Genomic DNA, 20,797 nt, shown 5'->3' with positions numbered 1-20,797 from the left:
AAACCAGCATAAACCTAATAAACAAGTCTCATCAGGTGTTGTTCAGGGTGGTTTGGTTTTATTCGGAAGTAAGAATGCAATGCAGTCAAGGTGTTGTGGTTTGACTGATAAACTAGTTCTGGTCATGATGGGGCACAGAGCCTACACCATTTAATTAACCTTACAGCAGCAGAGAAGTGTCTTGCTTTTGTTTTAATGTATTGCACTCTGGCTCACTCATGATCAGTCATTCCCTATTAAAAATACACATTTTTACTCTTGTGGACAAAATGCATAAACATTTGACCCCTAGAAATATGATATACAGCTAAAGACAGCCCTGTGGAGTATGTACGTGTGTTATAAATTCCCCCTATCTCACAGGAGCAGCATAGGAGAAAAAAAAATTATCAGTTGTGTCTCTTGGTCTCCCTCTCCATCCTGCTCCCTCATCTCTCTTGTGCTCCTCCTCCCTTTTGCTGCAGGATGTGCCAGCACTTGTCTTGTCAAAAAACAGTGTTGGATCATGAAACTGAAGGAAACTCCAGCATGTAACTCAGCCTTTACCAGGCCTCCTCTCCTCCTGCCCCAGCCTGCACCGTGAGAAGAGTGAATGGTGGTGGTGCATCTGGGAGATGGAAGTGAGGGGCATCCACACCCAGCACTACATGGCCGCCTTTGCAAGTTCATAGTTCAAGCGCTCATAAATGAGGGCCCTGCGATGGGAAGGATGTGTAAATGCATGTGCCCCCGAGGTCGATCATGGCAGACACCACCAGCTGTGGTGACAGTAAGAGAGAACTGCCATTCAGTCTGGTCTTGGTCTGTCTTTTCAGTGGGGAAGTGGAGCAAGTGCTTGGGACCTGGATTCTTCTCTGTACTCAGGGCACATAATATCAGCTGATGGCTGTGTGATTTCTACCCACTGCCCTCCACAACTTCTGCACCCAGCTACTGGCGTGTTTGCTCTCCCTGTCCAGGCAATCTTTGTCATTTCTGGAAAGACTGCCTGCAAACCTTACCACCATCACTGCGTTTGGCAGCGGTGATTTCACAACACAGAAACCTGCCCATTAGGAGTTGCATAGCAGCTCATCTTCCAAAGATGCTACCAACCAACGGTGAGATGATACAGCGCAAACTCTCCCTCTCCCCTGGATTTCAGCCAGGGACCCAGATATGGCTGCCAGGTTTTAGTTCTCTTCTTTAGTATCACACAGCATCTTCTCCCAGTCATTAAAAATTAAATCATGAATGAACATCCATGCTGTTCTTAATGCATATGAATCTATGAAGTCCATGCCAGGACTTTGGATAGAAAGGGTCTGATTGGGCCTTCTATATCATAAACTGCTGTTAATAATTTGTGAAGCTCCATCCTAAGCTTGCTCTCTATTTTTCCCTTGTAAAATTTAATGGCAATTTTTTGTATAAGCTTGTTCCCCAGTCGTTATTTTATACCACTTTGTTCTTGTGTTAAGGTCATGCTTTAAATAATTGCTTTTTCTCTACCTTTTATTTTCTTCTCTGGTATGTTTTAAGGCTCCCATCCCTGTTCATCCATTCTTGTTGTGTCTTTGCTATAAATCAGTTTCTTTTACAGTCTTCTAAGATGGACTCTTCGTTTCTCTGATCATCAGTTGTTCTAGTCTATCTTTTGTGTAAATATGGGTGACAAGTGCTGTATATGTTGTTCTAGGTGATGTTTTGATACTGCTTTACACAATGGCAGTAATGCTTTTCTAATCAGCTGAAATATCTTGTCTCACACATCCTGTGACTGCATTTACCTCTTCCATGGCTCTGCCATGCTGGTAGCTTGGTTACTCTGTGATGGATCTTTGGTCTTTCTTCACTGCTGTTTCTCCTAAATGCTGCGTCCCATTTTTATAGCAGGAACTCCTGCTTCCTAGGTGTATGAGCTTTTGCGCTGTGAATTTCTAAAGTAATATTTTTTTTTCCTGATATTCTATTCATCCTTTCTGTTGATCTCATCTACAGTAAATCTTCTCTGTCCTTACTGTCATCACAGTAAATTTCATTATTATTATTATTATTATTATTATGCATCCATCAGCCTTGCTTAAGGCAAATAATAATATAAGCTCTTTAACTTTTGTCTTATGCTGTTCCTAGTGTGAACATCATTCCTTAAGTTTCAACACAAAACTTCTGTTGCAACTGCTTTTGTGATGAATGAATCAATTTCACTGATAAGGCAGAAGCTATGCATGCACCCTTGTCTGTCTGTTTCTGCTGGACACTTTTCAGTACAAGAAAGGAAGAGGAAAGCAGACTTCTTAACCACGCAGCAAAAAAACAGGAGGATAGGATCACCCTAGACCCAAGCCAACAGTGGGATCCCTAAATGCACTTGACAAATCAGTTGCCATACCTATGGAGGAGGAGAGAAAAGGATTTCTGCTACTTTTAGGTTCTTCCCAAACGTGCTCTGGGAGCCACTGCGGGGGCACGTTTTACTGGGGTTCAGCAATATCTGGCTGTGCTGTTTACTACAAGTACAGAAGAGGCTAGGGGGAAAAAAACAAACTGTCTGAAGTTTGTGTGGCGGTTCACTGTCTTCAGTCTGGTCAGCTCCATGGGGGAAGTCTCACGGCTTCGAGAGCAGCTTTTCCAAACATTGAGAACAAACCCTAAGCATTAGTGAAAAACACAGAGTGTACAGTTAATACACCCAGATGTGCTGTCAGCCCCGCAGCACTGCATCAGAGTGGATGGAGTGTGTAAATCTTGGAAAGGTTAAAGCTGAGAGACCGGTGATGTGCATAAAGACTCGTGATCCTTCCAGGAGGAGGAGGGGGGTGAGGTGTTATCATTCTCCATTAATCACTTACATCTCCAACCTGCCTAAATCCTCTGAAAAGAACCAGCAAAGAAAACACCAGCTGCTGTAGCTCCTTCTTTTTCCTCTGTATCCACCAGTCTCCCTCCCTCCTCCCTGCCTTCCCCAGACTGTGTTTATTTTTACTGCTCGTGAATCAGCCAGGAACTTGCTCCCTGCAACAGGATCAGCTGAGAACAAGCTGCAGATTGAATGTTCCCTGAAATCCTGGGTTTGTTTTGTAGCTTACAACCAGCAGCAAAACAGTGGAGAAAAGGGGAGAAAGTGATACATGTCTTCTTCCTCACCCGCTGAGATGGGACTTTCATTCTACAGAGAGTGGGACTTCCCCAACTTGCTCTTTGAATGCCTGGCAGTTTTCACTAGAGATTTTGAGCGCACTTAGTTATGCAAGTCACTTAAACTGTGAGCACTTTGGGAAGGGAACCACTGTTTTGTACACGCGTGCCTAACTCTTACCGTAACCCAGACCTACTGCACCAGAACACCACACTGCACCATATGCAGCACAACAGCTCTCCCTTCCGCAATGGCTGTTTCTTCTCATGTCACTGTGATATAAGAGCTGTATTGTCTTGAATAGCAAAAAGATTCACCTTCCAAACTCAGTCATGCTATGGCTACCCCTGCTCTGGCATTAGTGCCATGGCTCATAATGGGGCAGGGGCAGGTGGTCCCTGTGTTAGTGAAATCACTGCCCTGCTTAGCAAAAACCATCCCGGGTGACAGCCAGGTGCATAACAGGGCGACTGGTGACAGAAGTGACTAATGGGGAGTAGAGAGATGAGAGAGAGGGGAACAAGAGAGAAAAAGCTGAAGGGAAAAAAGGAATCAAAACACTCCCGAATAAAGGAATCAAAAGACTCCCCAAAAAATATGGGAAAACAGAAAAAGTGAAGGAAAAATAATTCTTGGAAGAATGAGCACCTTTGTTAGCCAGGGCAGGGTTGTCTCTTTGGTTCTCTGAATCCACACTGTCTAACCAGAGCACCCACGAGTGCAAGACCTATCCCAGGATGCATTCTCCTGCCATGCTGCAGTCCTGGTTCCCAGAAGGATCACACTATAGATCCCCAAGCAGTGAGAATTTGGAGAACCAGTTTTAAAGTTCTATTCTCCACAGAGCATGGAATCCCTTATTTACAGAGCCACTGAAATATTATCTTTCTCCAGACTCTTGTGTTCAAACAATCCAAAGGCCACCCCAACATTTGCCATCTGACAAATCATGTAATCTGATTTAAACCCAGCATTTCAATTTGTATGCCTTTGAAAGGCATGAAGTGCTACCCTTGTCACCACGCCCAATGGAAAAGCACTGTACGCATGGAGAGGGGTGAGTCCCCTGTGCAGCACTCGACCACGGCACGCACTGAGAGGCTGACTGTCATTTTGGCACTGGCCTAATGCAGAACTGCTAATCTCTTTCAGATTGAAGAGACTGTTTGCTGCCAACACTTCTCTGCCAAAAGATAACTTTATAATACTGATAATCAGGTGCCCTGTGATGATAAAATGCCTGTTGCTTGCCCCTGTATGAAGTTTCTTGCTGACAAGCTGCTTATTACGGCAAACCATTTGTGTCATGGAAAAAGTGGAGTCTTTTACTGAAAAAGCAGCAAAAGTCTTATCTTAGCCTCGAAGGGGAGAAAGTGCAATTAATTTCTTTGTTTCTGAGTCTGACCTCTAGACATAATAGATTTTGTAGCACAGCTATGTATTGTAATTACAGGATACAGCAAGCCTATACTGTAGCTTGTAGTTGAATGTGTAATGAGGAGTGAAAGACTGATGTTCAGTGTGGTCAGATGACTAATACACTGGCAACAACTGAACTGGTCGAGCAAGAGTAACAGGTACCTGAGATAGCATTGATGTCTTGCTGAATAATAATGCTGTTGCCTATGTTGATTATCTTTCGCTAAATTGGGAATTAACTTGTCCTAACAGTACTGAGGGCAACAGAAGATTGAGACCCTGCTGTTCCATGGGTAGCTGGTCTCATGCCACTGTTCATCCCTGCATTCTTTATCCTCCCTCAAGAGCACTATGGGATTTTCACAGACTGCACATGGTATTTATTTTTATATATATATATATATATATATAAACACATATGACAGGTAGTAGATACCTTCTGAAACTTGCATTAGTGATGCTTTTCAATCTTGTCTGGGAAAACAAAGAAATTATGAATGTGAGAGAACATCATAACTTGATTGCAAAATAACGTAAGGTAAACCTTCAGCATAGATGAAGCCAGTTTCACCTCAGGATTTGTGGAACATTTTTTGGGTCCTAAACATATCCTTTTTGTGATGTTCTTCATATGGACCTAGAGCATTCTTCCTTCAATGGAGTCCAGTGGAGCTATAGCTCTCTGGCTGTGTTCAAATGACGATGAAACACTGTTAGGTCATTATAAGGTTGAAGCATGATAAATGCCCTACATTACTATGTCTCACTGATGGAGCTCTGTGCAAAACTGTGTGCTTTGCAGTTTAAGTTCTGGAAATCTTCCTGCTTTTTCCTGGCACTATAACCCAATCACAACTTGTCTGAAAAAAAAAACCAAAACCAAAAAAATCAAAACCAAACGTGCGATTCTTAGGTGAATTTTCCCTCAAAAGGAAACAAGCCAACCAAAACCCAGAAACAAAAAAAAACCCAAACCAGCCAACAACAGCCAAACAAAACAACAACAAACAGCCATTGATCCCCCCAAGAAACCCCACAAACCCCAAAGAATTTTGCAAAATAAATCATTCATCATTCGGTGTGCAGGTTTCTGGCACACTACTCTGTAAACCTAGTGCAATACCTGCATGCCATATCTTCAAGTAATGCCACTCCCAAACTTTAAAAGGTGCAGGACTCAATTGTCACAGGTTTTTAAGGCTACGGGCAATAACAAAGGGATACCTGCATTGCTTCTGAGAATTTCTTTGGCAGTGTTGTGTTTAAGGCTCTGTGAGCTTGATTGGCAATGGCTGGGTTACCTGCTACTGCAAGCATGGGTGACTCACCTGGGATTTCTATAGCCTGAGCACTAACAAAGAGCCTGTGGCTTCCAATCTGCCTGGGGCTCCTGTCTGCTGTCTGCTTCTCTGTGTGCCTTTGAAGACAACATGTATTCAGAAACAGAGGGGGAGGCTGAAATAAAGAAACAGGGATAGCAACAAACTCAGATTACAGTTTGTGTACTTGTGTTTCCTGTTTCTGAGTGTCTCCAGTCCCAGTTACAATGCTTAGTTTAATCTGCTTTACAGAGCTACCCGCTGCAACCCTTAATCTCAGAAGATGCTTTTGAAAAACAAGGCCAGTAAGCGAGCCAGGATTTGGATATGGCTAGGGATCATGACAGCTGAACTCTGGCATTGTAGCAAGCTATGTTGCCTGAGTGTGTAGGCAGTAGGAGGAGAGTAGGAGAGTAAGAGCACCGTGGGAGCTGATAAGAGTGGATTAAAGATTTGGCATTGAGCATACCATTAGGGAAGGATGTTTTTCAGAAAGGCAGAGCAAGGAATCTCTGCCAATGTTGTCCCTGCCCTAATGAACTGACCACTGCTGGAAATGCTTGTCTCAGGATGGTGCTGAAAACCATCTACTAGGACATATGAGATGCTTTAGGTGTCATAAGAAGGCATGAGTGACTCTTGCTGACACTGATGCTGCAGAAGCACTGCACGTGGATCTCATATTCTCTCTCACGGGAGGCAGGAGGAAAGATAGAAACTAGCACTACTCACCCTGTTGTTTCAGACCTGCTGCCAAGGGGTCCAAGCTGTTTATATGGCAGAGGTACCTTCGAGCCCTTGTCATCTCAGCCTCAAGTGCCTCTGCCTCCTCTCTTCCATTGTTGTCTATGGACCAGAGTGGGCCTGTAAGGTTGAGGGTGGCTGGGGCAGAGCAGGGAGGCAGGCGGACAGCTCATGTAGAAAACAGTTTTGCAATGCTTAGATCCTGCAGTTTTTGCTTTCCCCCTATTGTTAAGTGGCATTGAGCACCAGCAAAACAGGAAACCGCTTCCTCCAGCCGCTGACCCAGAAATCCCATGGCAGCTGCTGGCTGTAGAGTGGCCTCCCCACACCACCCTGTTCCTAGAAAGTGTCTGGACATTTGGAGGAGCATTAGGAAAGAACAAGAAATACCAGGAAAGCTTGAATAAGCAAGTACACTTAGCGGCTCCTCCAAGAAGGGAGCCATACTGGAAATACCTGGTGGTAACAGTCAAAACTGTCCTGTTTTTCCTAAATTAGAGCTTGAGGAAGTGAGAGCAATAACATCTAAGCCAATCTCTGTCACCTCACTCATCTGGTAGTGACAACAACAAACTTGTCCCTTTGTTTTGCCGTGCAGCTCTTATATCAGACATCCTCACTCAAGCTGTGAAGAAACTATTGTTTTACAGGCACTGCAGCTTGTGTTGTGATCCTTACATTTCGGAAGTCCAGCCAGGCCTCAGCAGTCCTGGGCAGCCTCAGCAGAGGCAGGAAACAGTGCTAGTGAGGTGGTAGGTGACCCTTTTCTTCCTGAGACAGCAACACGCCACGGTATCAAGAGAATATATGCTGCTTGGGTTTCTGTCATTCTGAGGAGACCGCAAATAGAGGACAGCAAAGACCTTGTGGCTCTTTTTCGAATTACACGTCCACTGGTGTTCTCTGGTATCAAGGGCAGCATCATTGTCCTCCCTGGTGACTTTCTGCTGACCTAGAATTCCCACTGACTTGCTTTGGGTTTGATTTTTTTTTTAACACGGTGTGATATTCTTCATTCTGTCTCTTAAATACGTAACATAGAAAAAAACCCCAAATCCTGTAACCTCACTGGGAACGTCTGGTGGAAATTGTTCACAACTGCATTTCTGTGTTTCTGAAAGTAGGACACATTGACGGGAAAAAAATGATGCTCAACCCAATCTCTGTCACCTCATTATTCTTGAGCTTCAACTTAATTACCTCCCTGATGCTTTGCACAGCTCGTAACCAGACATTTTGTGTCTGCTTAGAAATCTGCCATACCAAATGAAGCGATGACTATATACCCTCTTCTTGGTGGAGAGATGAGCTTTGAGATTTGGTAAATATAATTTCTAGAGCACCCAGAAGGTGCATCATGTTGTGTAGGCCTGATCCTGCACCACTGGAGTTCACAGATGCCTTACAAAGACCCACTGAAACCACGCTGAAAGCTCATATCACAAAATTGGTTTCAAGATAATAGCAAAGTTTTAACCCCGATGAATTTGTGGTTTATAGTTTACAGCTCCAAAGACAGAGTTATGTTAACAGCTCCCAAACTCTAACCTCCTGTATACCACTATGGCTGTGTTGATGCCAGTGGGGTCACAAGGAAGAAGAATTTGATGGTTTATTTTCAAACAGCCTTTGAGTTCCTCATGTGGGAGTTCATACTCCAAAGCAGAGGGAACAAGCCTGAATGCCTTGCAAAACTTACTCCTGGTTCAAAGACAATAGTCAGCTATTTGAGTAGTCCTGTAACCCTAAAAAATATGTGAGGCAAAATTAGTGTCAAAAGTAATAAATAATATGGGGTACCAAGATATTATAATTTTGGCCATGGAGAAGATACACAGTGGGAGTTCGGCCACAGCAGACATCCCTGGGTTGTAAGGATAGAGCACACTCATACATTTTGTTTGTTTCTGTGTGAGTGTCTCATTTGTCTGGACTCAAACCCGATGCTATTGCTAGGTCACTTGTAAAGACTCGTTCTGGCACACTCGCAGCCATGCAGTCTCTAGTTGGTGCATGCGTGTACACTGCGGTGTCTTTTCCCGGCAGTGGCAGCAGGAAGCTGCTGACCAAGAACCAGGGAGGCTGCCAGAGGAGAGTGGCGGTGAGGACAGGATAGGACAGCTCAGCTGTGTCACCTCGCAGGTGCACTCCTTCAGAACAGGCTGTTCTTACACTTCCCTCTGCTCTGCGTGCAACTGAAAGTTATGGGGCAAGTCTACCTTCAAAACACAGTGTGAATGCCCATACTGAGTATCTCTTTTCCTATCTAACTGTTTTACTTCAGTGTTTTGCATTGGCTTTGGAGGTTTGCGAGACTGTGGTTTGCTTGCCCTGTCCGTCAAAAGTAAACACATAGGTGACGTGTTGCTTCTTCTCCCTAGGCCCTTCCTCATACTTGGGGAGTCAGCTGACTTGCCTCTTTAATTCACTGTCCCAGAAGTGTGTCACACACTACAGCATCATTCATGGACTCATTACATACGTGTCACTGCGGGGATGCAGTGTGTCTGCTCTCCAGGGTGAGCTGTGCCACAGGGTTTCCCTGGGGATAACAGACGACACCACCACTTGTACAGATGACCAATTCTGCATCTATGCTTTCTTTTGGCCTCCCCCCGCCTTTTTTTTTAAATGAGAAGGGGGCTTGTCACAAGACCATTTGAGCACGTGTGAGACACTTAACAGTATGGTAAATATATGTCCCTTATCTTCCTTGACAGAGAAGCTTTTTAAAATCTGGATGGTGCTTCAAAACCATGAAGCTCTTTTCCAACAAACAATCTTTTTGTGACTCCCTCCAGATAGGCTTTGGTTTGCACTACAATAGTAATGTGGTGCATTAGAGTTGAAGAAACACATCTATATCTATTTCCTGGTCTATCCCTCACAAAATATAAATCACCATTAACATTGCTGTTACACAACAGAAGTGCCTGTTGAACTCAAGGTTACACTTAACCTATCTTTGAGACTCATTTTGTGTAAATAAAACATAGTATTGAATAAAATAGGAAGAATGCAGTAAGGTGAACAGAAATGTTTAGGAATGAACTAAGGGTACACAAACTGGTTCCTAAGACATGAAAGAACACTTATGATTTCTTGTGAAGAGCTTCTCTTTGGAAATTGGCCTTCTCACCAAGGGCTGAGCAGCTTTCTGGTGACACTTCCTGGTCTCAGAAAGATCTTTCTCAAACGCCTTGTTTAGTTCTCTGTCTGAATCAATAAGATATTCAGAATCTCTCTCTTTTTCATGGTTACTGGCTGATCAGGTAAGTAACACTGCTTTGTACCTCTGTATCTATCTTGTTCGACAGCTCTCCGATCACCGTCCCCTTGCACATCCTTTATTTCTTGTCACAAGTGCTACTTACAAAGAAGGTTAAGACCTAATCTTGGGACCGACATTCACCTGTACCCGTGTAACCTGCTAATTGCTTTGCTGGAAATCCACCTAACAATGTAAAAAACAATAGTAACAAATGTTCATTGCTCTTGTTAAAACTTCTCTTCTTTACTTCACTGGCACAGAGACTGGGGAGGATTTGGTAGCTATTCTGGGGTTAATAGTCTTCTGCCCAAGCAGGTGCTGTTAAATGTTGGCTCTTGAAGGCCTTTCCTTTGCCCATTAATCTCAGATCTGGTGAGGCCAGTAAGGTAGTGAGGTGTGCATCTCTGTTTTTACAGTGCTAATGATAGACTTGTAAAGGGGGGTTTGGTGGGGGAGAGAGGGGAGAAGGGCTGTTACTGGGGTTGTGCTGTAACACTGACTCTTTTTCCTGTGCATAGTTATACTTTGACATGGTATGCTTGAACTTACAGATCAAAGAGACTTACCAGAATGATCCACTTGTGAATTGTTGGCCATTATCTGTTATTAACTCATCTTGAGCACTGTGGTGAGCAAACTGGAATTTGCAGTACGTTATTACATTTCTGCTCACTGTGGTGTGCAGCAGCTGAATGTGTGTGCCTGTGGTAGTCCATAACAAGAAGTAATCTTTTTTAGCTAATTCAAATAGATGTTTGCCAACCTCTACTAAGGTTGATTAAGAATTTAATTTACTTCTAATAATTTTGATTTTCTCCTTCCTGCTCCTCCCACCACATTTAGGAGAGAAGGTTTCACCTTCTCTGTTTCTCTTCGGTACATGCTTGCTTCCAGGAAAACTTGGAAGCGCAGCAACAACCTCTTCCAGTTCTCTGCCAGATTTCCTTCAGGATTTAATGATTCAGGTGGCTTCATTTGCTAAATTTTTGCCAAAAAAAAAAAGTACTTCTCTACTGACACCATATAATAAAGTTGAGCAAACAGGAGGGCTGGTAGGAGACTTACTTTTATTGCCTGGCTCTAGTCACATGACAGATCGGGTTACAAAATACTAATACCCCTGCCAAATCTCAGGATCCACCAATTCCTCTTGCTACTGTTTTAATCCAACCTGTCTTGTCTTTTCTTATTTTTTTCCTTTTTTTTTTCTCCTTTTTTCTTTTTTTCTCCCTAGAGGGCAGGAGGTAAGGGGGAAGGCATCAGACTGGGGCAGGAGATAGAGTGACAACCAAGTATATCATGATTGGGAGTATCCCTTTAGCTCCTTCAGTGTTAGTTCAGCACTTTTTCACCAGCTGAATAGCTTATTCCTTCTGAGTGTTGGCAGCCTTTGGCAAAAGTAAAGCAATGTCAGCATTCCCCCGTTCCATCTATTTTTTTGGAAAATGAATCATTAAAAATATTCCATTTTCACCTTGTTTGCAAGTTGTGATGAAGGCTTCTCCCTCAGTTAAATTGTGAGGTTCTGGCTTGAAAAACAGCTTCAAGATCAGGAAGGTAAGCTAACACATACATTAAAAAAAAAAAATCCTCCTTCTTCCTTGTGGAAAGAAATTCAGGGATTCAGTGGAGCCACTTTTTTTTATCAGCAGTGAGACGTATTTTCAGAAAAATTGCTGATAAAACAACAAATTTGGAAAACATAATCTGCATGCAACTCTCTGGAGTTCTTCACAGTAGTTTTCCTTTTGTCTCTTCTTCCAGCATGCAGCAGATCCAGAAGCTTTGGTGTTACAGGTTCCTGCAAGAGATCTACCTACTCATTAGGTAGATGCCCACTATCCTTGTACAGTCTCCGATGCCATAGCTGCACTGCTACTGATACCTCAGCTAGGCTAAGGTGGGCACAACTATGTCCAGAGAGTACCAAAGGCATGCCTCAGCAACAGAAGTACCTCCTAATAGTGGGCTGAGATTTTTGTACAAAACGTGAAACTCCATCCCATAGGCACTGATGCTTTCTGTTGCGTACGAGATACAGAGAATAACTCCACATCTTTCTCCACCTTCAAGAAAGAAGAGCTGTTGTGGTACAGGGAAGTTATGAGATAGGTTCAAGGCAACACAAGACTCCCCGGGTGAATTCAAGAGTCAGAATTCAGATGACAGCTGTAGTCCCTGTGTTTCAGCTACAAGATCACCTATCTTCCCTGCCTTCTAGAGTCTGTGACCATCATAGTTTCCAAGGGGGAGTATGTTGCAATTGTTGTTTTTCTAGTTCTGCTCTTCTTTCACAGGTTGCCTATAGAGATCTGCAATGCTATTGCGCTGAACTCACTTAGAGCTCTTTTGAAGACAAAGCCCTGCTCTGATTTCTGACAAAACAACTCTCTAGGAGTTTGTTATGAGTGCTCCTGCAAACGGGCAGTGTTAGAGGAAGCACGTATCAGCAGCAACTCCTTGCATCTTCACTTGTGGACACTCACTGTAAGCTGTTCAGAGCAGGGACCGCCACTTTCAACTTCACAAAGCTTTGCCTGTCAGTGCTTCGGTCCGCAGCACTAATGAGCACTTAGCCCGTTTTCAGAAGAGTGAAATAACACATATTCCTTGCCTCAGTTTTTATGGGATTTTTAATGCTACAAGAAACAATGAATTTTATTCTAAAGTCTTCCCTCCTCAGCTGCCAGTAATTCAAGTGCAAAAACATCAGGAGGAGAATACCATCCACAGTGAGGGAAAGGCAGTGCTGGATCTCTGCACTTCCGACGACTCCAGCATAACGGAGCTAATTTAATAAACCGATACATTTTGATAATCCGCGGCCGTGCCGCGATGACCTGCTCCATGGGTATTTGTTTCCTTGTTCTTCAGGCAGTTTCATTTCTGTGTGTGCAATCACAGCACCCTCTACTGCCTCTTGTTTAGCTTGCAGAAGGGCAGCAAATGATTGTAAACTGAAAAGGACTTTCGGAGTGGCCAGACTGATGATGAAGGGTTGTTTTATACGTGAAACAACACCCCACCATGAGAAAGGTAACGCAGGAAGGTATTTCAGTTCTGCCTAGAATGCAGTCCCGAGCTCCTGATTGAGCAGTGTGAGTTAATTCCTCAGGGGCTCAAGAACCTATCAGCCAGTGAGCAGTTTTCCCCTTTTATCTGTATGCAAGTTCCGCTTCTGTTTGCTCCATGGAGATAAAATAAATGAGTGTGCCTACTGAGAAACTAGTTTTCCTAGCTCAAATGCTGCTTCCCTGTGTTCGCAGATCAGCTACCCTGGGACTGACAGACAACCTCCCCCTTTCCACAACCCGCCCCGCAGGAGCTTCGAGTACTGCAGGTGCGAAACAACTCTTTCCCTGCGTCCAGGCGCCGGTTTGCTCTTGGCCGTTCCCTGTACAAATCCAGGGGTGCTTATCACCCCCGCCTCCCCGAGCCCTCAGCGGGTCACCCGGCCAGGACCCTTCACACCAGCCACCTCAGCACTCTGCCAGAGCTGCCTTACCACCTCCCTCCCCTCCCCTCGCCTCGCCCGGCCGCAGGCAACCGCCCCGGCCCGCGGGCGCACCCGGCCTACTCGCCGAGCCCCGAGCTCAGGCCGGCCGGGGAGCGCAGCACCTCAGAGCACTTGGTGCCGCTCCGCACGGCTGCGAGCGCAGGAACCGTCTGCCCGCGGGGCACGCCGCGCTGTGCGGGGCACGTAACGGGCAGGCTGCATACACTACCGGCGGTAACGGCCCGCCCGCCTGCCCGGCTCTTCCTCCGGGAGAGCAGGGAGGGGCGGGGCGCGGGCGGTGCCAGCGCGCCGGGCTGACGTGGCGCTCCTCTCCGCGTGCGCGGCCCCGCCTCCTGCTGCGGCTGCGCGTGCGCCCGCGGGTGGGTGCGCGCGAGTGCGGGCCGCTTCCGGGCGGTGTCGGCGGAGGATGGTGCTGCTGGAGAGCGAGCAGGTGCGGCGGCAGGGAGGGAGGGGAGGCAGGCAGGAAGGAAGGAAGGGAAGGAGGAAAGGAGGAAAGGAAGAAAGGAGGGGGTCTCCGTAGAGAGGCTCCTCAGAGCCCCGGGGTGTGCGGGGCCCGCGCAGCGCCGCGGCCTCGGCCGCCCCGGCGGCATGAGAGCGGCGGCGGGGATGGGGGGTAGGCGTCGTTGTACCTGGTACCTGTGGAGGGGGTGGTGGCACAGAAGCCCTGGGCCCGCGGTAGGTGCGGGGGGGGGGGGGGGTTAGAGCTTGCTTTCCGGGGTGAGGACCCAGGGCTGGGCTGTCCCTGGTTGGAGTGGTGGGGAAGGAGAAGAGGGAGTTCTCTCCCTCGGTGCTCGTTTCGGGGGGGCTGGAAGGGCCTGGCCTGCGCGAACGGCGCCGGCGGAGAGGGGCAGTGGCTGCTCCACGGGGGTGAGGGCGGAAGAGTGCAGGCCCGTGCGGTGGCCTCCCGCCAAGGATGGGGTCTGTCTCTTGCAGTTCTTGACGGAGCTGACCAGGCTCTTCCAGAAGTGCAGGACGTCGGGGAGTGTTTTCATAACGCTGAAGAAATGTAAGTCCCGGGTCCGTTACTGGGTTGGAGAGGTGTGCCTCTAATCAAACCTGGTGTGGTTAGCATGTGTTTTAAAAGTTACAGCTGTAATTCAGAGTACCTCAGAACAAGAGGAGTCCTATGGACAAATCAATCATCCTAGCTGCAGTACGGATAACCTTGAAGCTATGCTGTGTTTCAAACTGCAGGAAATACTGGGGCTTTCTAATTATTAGTAATAATTGGAAATTAACTTTAGACTTCTATGAAAGGAGAAGATGGTGTTGCCTTTGTGTGTGCATGTTTCTCTGGTTTCTGGCTGGCTGGCACTGCTTGAGAAATCGAGTGTCTAGGCTGTGGTTTGACATGCATTTAAAACATACTGCTGCTGAAGCAGGGGCTTTGAGCAGCCTGATCGAATGGAAAGTGTGCCTGCACATGGCTGGGGGCTTGGAACCGGGTAAGCTTTAAAAGGTCCCTTCCAACCCAAACCGTTCTGTGATTCATGCTGTGAGTGATTTACGCTTTTTTCCTGGCAGATGTAGTTTATTGAACAGATCCTTCTGGGGTTACAGAGGAAGGGTTCTGTGAACAAGTTTGTGACAATGTCAGTTCAGATGGTCTTAGATTCTAAGGTGGTTTACAGATCTCATCAGCAGTTTTTAACATCTCACATCAGGAGGCATGTAGTGATTTTAGTGAAATACGAATGAACGTTCTCTGCCTTTCAATACAGATGATGGCCGAACAAAACCAGTACCACGCAAAGGCCATGTAGAAAGTTTTGAACCAGCAGACAATAAATGTCTTCTAAGAGCAACTGATGGAAAGAAGAAAATTAGCACAGTGGTAAGTGACAGTTTTGGGTTAGAAAGATCAGTAGCTCTACCTGTCCTTTATGTAATGCCCTGTGTAAATGAAATTTGTCTTTACATGAATTTCATGAGAACTACCCTCTTAATTCCAGAGAAAACCATATGGTAGCCAAACACATTGCTGATGTTGGGATGCTGACGTGTTACACTTACCTGAAGTCTTAGTGCTTACGCTCAGCATTACATATGGGACAGTAGTTCATACGTTTGTTCTGTATGCAGAACTTTGCTTCATAATGGTACTGCAGGACAGCGAAAAGGGACTCTGTTTTCAGCAACCTTGGCTGTTGTTTTGAGTTGGTGAATCCGTTTGGAGGGAATGGGGAAACTTCTTCTAGAGACATGGGCAGAAGGATGCAGGGCAGATATGGAGCCTGCAGTGTGTAGACAGATGCATGGCTCCAAGGAGAAGAAAGGTCCTGCACACCTACACTCAAGCCTCGGATGACAAAGAGGTAGTTTACTGTAGACCTCAGTGAAATTACTGAAGCTTCTTACAATCCATGAAAGAACTGAATCTTACCAGACTGTGAACCAGTAGGAAAAGGATCCTTTTTTCCTGGCAAGAACACATGGGCATGGGTAGACTCTTTTAAGCCTTAATCTTGCTTATTGTACATTTTATTTTTTCACAGAGCTGTTTGTATTTAACTTTAGCGGACTTTAGCTCTCTTCTGTGATGTAACTCAGGAAAAATGTTACTTTGAGAAATCTTGGGAGGATCTGGGCAATAATGTATCTTTATGGCCCTGTGAGTAAATAAATCCTTCCTTAGAATATTTCTTCATGTTCTCTCAATTTGAAAACACATGGATTTGGGACAAATGGCCTCCAGAGGAATTTTATTAATGGAGTAAGGGGTGTTTTCAGTTTTCTAAATAGGTGAAGTCCTAGGGCGTTTTAATAAAGCCTACTTACCACTGAATGCAGTGAGTTGATCTAACTGCTGCTAGGCTAGTCGCTTGGTGAGTGAACATGTACTGATACTTGGTTTGTAATAGAAGTCAGTGTTTTTGTGGCTAACCTCCACTGTTATTTTGTAGGTGAGCTCCAAGGAAGTAAATAAATTCCAGATGGTAAGTTTTGTATGCCTTGTACCTTCCTTTTCTGTAGGTACTGGGGAGTGGTCAGTAGGAAGCACTGGCCAGCTGTGAAGGGGCTGGCTCTGTGCAGAGCTGCCATGCAGATTAACCTCAGACTACCCATCTAGCTGCATTTGTTACAAAAATAAAAATCCCACTGTATTTCATCTTTCTGCATTGATTTAGAAACAGTTTTCCCAGTGTGGGGTGTAAAAGCAAGATTTCTGTCAGACAATGCAGATACCTGTCCCCATTAGCAATATGTAAAATGTTATTTCTAGTATATTGTCACTTACTTGTTCTTTTAATAGTTCCACTTCTTATTTCAGGCGTATTCAAATTTGCTGAGAGCTAACATGGATGGCTTGAAGAAAAAAGACAAGAAAAGCAAAAACAAGAAGAGTAAAGCAACACAGTGATGGAAGAATGTCCTACCATCACTATAACAGACTTGATCCTTGCTCAAAGCAAAGTCCATTTCTTTTTGAGTTACCACTTGTCTTTGGCTTTCCTTCCAGCAGGATACTGGGATGTGATCAGTACTTTTGTTTAAGCTGAGAGCAGAAGGTGCTTTCTGTGGATTGCTGTATGGCAGGAGTATCTACAAGGTTATACTGAAATAGCTTTACACTCATCTGCCAACTAGTTTTGTACTTATACTGCTGTTTGTTTTGTATCATACAAGTGGGCAGTGTAAAACCTGTTTAGGGGTAATACGGGGTGAAGAGAACATGTACCAGGAGCAAAGTAAGACTGGAGCAGGCATCTCAGTGACAGAGGCCCAGGTTTATAGATAAGCCTCAGTAGTACTAGGGAAAGTGGGTGCCAATATATTACCAGAAACAGCAGCTTTCCTGTTTCTGTCTTATTTTGAGGGACATGATACCCGTAAGGCAGCCAGCATGGTGCTTGAGCTCTTGCAGAGCCAGGCAGCTGTGCCTTTGCTCTGTGCTGATCCAGCTGTGCTCACCCTGGCTCAGGGTGGAGGGCAGGACTATGCATCATGTTCCCTTCCGACATGGCTTAAAAATGCTCATGTCACCTATACTTTTTTATAGCTTCATTCTGCTGTATATTTGGGGATCTAAATTTCCCCATACTTCACATCTTACAAAGTAGCTCCTTTCTATGAGCAGATGTAAAAGGTGAATACTCAATTGTTCCTATTAAACACAATGAGAAATGGATGTGGTTGTAATGACTGATGTGACTTGTCTTGATGAATTTCTAGGGATGGTACAGTTATCTTTGCCTTTAGTACTGACTCTCCTGATGCTACTTCATGTATTGCTGCTACAACTTTTAACAGTTCTCAGAAGTTCTTGGGTTTGTCTTTGAAGTTACCTCTTTACATACTTTAATTTTGTCCTCTTCAAGAAGAGAGCAGGAAAACTAAGTCGGTAGTTCTTAATGCAATGAGCTTGCAGTGGTAAAGGAAATCATTTGAGTTAAAGAAACAGCAGTAAGCTGTTTAAACAAGGTACCAGGTGGGGAGGGAGGGTCAACACCAGTGTATTTGCAGAAATGTCTAACTTCCGCATATTCACTCTGTAAGTATTTTGTGAAATACAATGCATAGGTAGCTATGGCTGCTGTAACTCATCTTTGTATCTGCTCCGCTTCATTGTTTGTGATGGAGTTGTGTTACAGTTTAGCTTCAGGAAGATAATTTTAAGATCCCCGTCATCACTGTGACCTTCAAACTTGATCTGATGACCCATGTGAAGAAAGGTAGTTCTAAACTTTGGTTATGCTCTAGCATATGCAGGGTTTTACTTCTCCTAAAAGGCCTAGGTTTAGGTTCATTAGGTCTGAAACAAGTTTTTCCTGTATCAGTTCTTATTTCACCTCCCTGAAAGCAGCTGCCTGATTTGAATGCAGAAGTACAGGCAGGACAAGTGTAGGCTGCCAGGCTTGTACCAACTCAAAAAGCCCGCCCCACAAAGCTTGCAGTATACTTCTCAAGAAGGCTCAGTAGCCAAAACCTTTTATTATATAAAACCTCTTATTCAAAAACGTTTAAAACAGTTTGTTAGAAGGTAATGCATCCTCTCTGATCCTTGAACTGAATTTCAGTGCTGCTGTTGCATGCTGACAGCCAGTCTGAAACTATTAAAAGAAATTTTACATTCACAGCTCATAATCTCTTTTGTGGCATAAGAGATGAGAATTGCATGGTAATACATGGCTGTGGCTGCTGTAGTCAGACTTGCTCCTTAATTGCCTATAAAACTTTTATTTCCACTATGTGACATAAGTTTACAATTTTATATTACACATGAAATTCAATCGGGACACATAAAAAGGCAGTAGGTGCCTGTCGTAAATTATTGCAGCTTTTTGAAACTTTTGACAAAACGCTGTTGTTAGTAAAAGCATATCCTGCAAATGATGCTTTAAGCACTAAAACAAAACCTTGTATTCATCTCGGTAGCTGTACAGGATAAGTGCAGGAACCCTGCAGAGGGAAGGAAAAGAGAAAAGTTTTAAGCTTTGGAACTGCAGCTTCAAAAGCTACACTACTTCTTTTAAAGCTCAGCAATAAGCTAACAGCAAAGATGTAGAAAAGCAAGAAGTTTTAGTTCCTTTGGATGTGGCTGCAATTTTCCCCTTCATTCTCTTTCTATTTAGCCTGCTCAGTTTTCATTTGGTGATCCGAAGGGTAGCAGCTACGTGGTACTCTGTGCAGGCATCAGATGGGAAAGGAAGACTTTGTCAGGGATTGTGTTACATTTATACCCAGTAAAATTCCCCAAATTATAGAATGCTATTTGGATGTAATAACTGGGTTCTGTTGCTCACAGCCTTGCAAGCCACAGGAAGGAAAAAACCAGAGTTTCACATGATATTAGCTGCCTTGGTAAATATAAGCAGTTTTGGTGCATCTTGAAGAAAAAGGTATCAAAATCTGGTTTTGGTCTCATTTAAAGGTTAAGTAGTACCTTCATGCTGAACATGGGTTTAAGAAAATGTATTGCAAATGAAACCCCCAACAGGACATAAATACCCAGGTCTTACTGAACTGTACCAGTACCTGCCAACAGATGCAAATTTGAGGCTTAAAACCAGATGTGGTCAGACTCTTTCAGCCTTGCCAGAATCCAACAAGGAGACTATAAGTTGAACATGAATGGTTTTATGCTTAGAAAACAAATGGGCTTTACTGCAGATGTTGGGAGGGCATGCACTGTGCTTAAAGTCTGTCAGCTATGCCAGACTCCCACAGTATTCCTCCAAAGCAGGAGGAATTAAAATGAATTTTGAAAGGCAAGCCGAGTCCCTCCGATGAGAAGAGAGGGTTCTTGCGTAGTATATTAAATAGATTTATATAGTATATTTATATAGGATATATAAAGAGGTATTGTTCTGCAGAACAACAGTATACCTGACTCTATGCAATGGTTTGCTCTTCAGTTTTAGGAACAAAGCAGCAAGTGAGGTAACAGTGCAAACATGTTTTAGAATTTCTTGAGAAGGCTAATAAAAAAAATGTACACGTCCAAGAATTTACATTTGACCACAAGTGGGGATTAGATGGCCAGTAAAATTTTCCCATACTCAAGGAACTATACATGTTTGGGAAATATTTCTTTCTTCCTCAGGGAGCAGGAAAGGGGAGGACAAACTAAGAGCGGCTTATTTAAGTAAAGTTTGAAGGCAGAAATAATTGAGGTATTTTATGTACATGTAAGAACTTAACAAATTTACCTCTTCTCCATTTTGATACTATAAATTTCATCACAAATTGCTTGTAAGTATGAACACCTCTGTTTTGGCCATCGTGACATCAGCTGTCTCACAGTAACATCAAAGGCTTGTCTATCTCCATCAAACTAAAAATAAAATTGACAAGGATCTATGATACAGTCTTACATTCTCTTGTGAAGGAAACACTTCACCCAGTAGGATTCAGTCTTCTGAACACTGTGTAATGTTAACGCTCCTTAATTAAACATGTTTCAAACAAAATTCATATAAAGAACACGTGCATCTTGACTTTTTTAAATGTGCTAAGAAACTGGTCACTAATTTCTTAACACAGGTAGTTTAGCAATAAAAAGGTGTAAGCAATGAAAAGGGCTCCCTCAGTTTCACAATGCTGGATAGAATGTGAGAACTGTGGTGTAAGGGTGGCCAAAAGTGAATGATGCAAGCTGTTCATGTGCCTGGTTTTGGTAAGGAAAAGGTGATAAACTATCTCCATGATTTTGATAGACTGGATAAACTAAGTATTTTGAAAATATTTTCAAACCTTGCACTGGGATCTGATGACCAGACAAACACTCCTTCAGAGGAGCAGATGAAAGGCATGAAAGCACTTCCAGGTAGGATGCCATTCTTGAGTTTGTTCTGTGGGGGTTGGGGAGGCATCCATCTCACTCTACACGTTCTGACTTTCAAGCTACTGTTGTCATTAGAGGAAAGAAGAGAGCTTTGTCCTTGGTGGTTTTTTTTCACCTCAAC

General features: G+C 44.2%; 2 protein-coding genes across 3 annotated transcripts in view; one reads left to right on the top strand and one right to left on the bottom strand.

The window, feature by feature from the left end:
- Positions 1-13,711: 13,711 nt before the first annotated feature.
- On the top strand, positions 13,712-17,520 carry SRP14 (signal recognition particle 14). Its single transcript, XM_065686673.1, has 5 exons — positions 13,712-13,821; positions 14,325-14,397; positions 15,113-15,225; positions 16,295-16,327; positions 16,663-17,520. The coding sequence occupies exons 1-5, from the start codon at positions 13,798-13,800 to the stop codon at positions 16,750-16,752; spliced, it is 333 nt and encodes a 110-aa protein (XP_065542745.1). The 5' UTR covers positions 13,712-13,797; the 3' UTR covers positions 16,753-17,520.
- A 771-nt stretch (positions 17,521-18,291) lies between these two features.
- Positions 18,292-20,797, bottom strand: part of EIF2AK4 (eukaryotic translation initiation factor 2 alpha kinase 4) — a 38,883-nt gene continuing 36,377 nt past the window's right edge. For both annotated transcript variants that reach the window (XM_065686671.1, XM_065686669.1), the window contains exons 38-39: positions 20,042-20,166; positions 18,292-18,791 (exon numbers count right to left, since the gene is read on the bottom strand). In XM_065686671.1, the coding sequence (XP_065542743.1) occupies positions 18,737-18,791; positions 20,042-20,166 (180 nt within the window). In that variant the 3' untranslated portion in view covers positions 18,292-18,736. The remainder of the gene's footprint in view (positions 18,792-20,041; positions 20,167-20,797) is intronic.

This window comes from Lathamus discolor, chromosome 6, assembly GCF_037157495.1.
Source record: "Lathamus discolor isolate bLatDis1 chromosome 6, bLatDis1.hap1, whole genome shotgun sequence".
Lineage (NCBI taxonomy): Eukaryota > Metazoa > Chordata > Aves > Psittaciformes > Psittacidae > Lathamus > Lathamus discolor.
Note: the sequence above shows the minus strand (reverse complement) of the source record. Positions and strands in the feature narration are given on the sequence as shown.

Coding starts and splice junctions, on each gene's coding strand:
- SRP14 (XM_065686673.1), top strand. CDS start 13,798: ATGGTGCTGCTGGAGAGCGAGCAG. Junction 13,822..14,324: donor TGCTGCTGGAGAGCGAGCAG/GTGCGGCGGCAG, acceptor TGTCTCTTGCAG/TTCTTGACGGAGCTGACCAG. Junction 14,398..15,112: donor TTTCATAACGCTGAAGAAAT/GTAAGTCCCGGG, acceptor CTTTCAATACAG/ATGATGGCCGAACAAAACCA.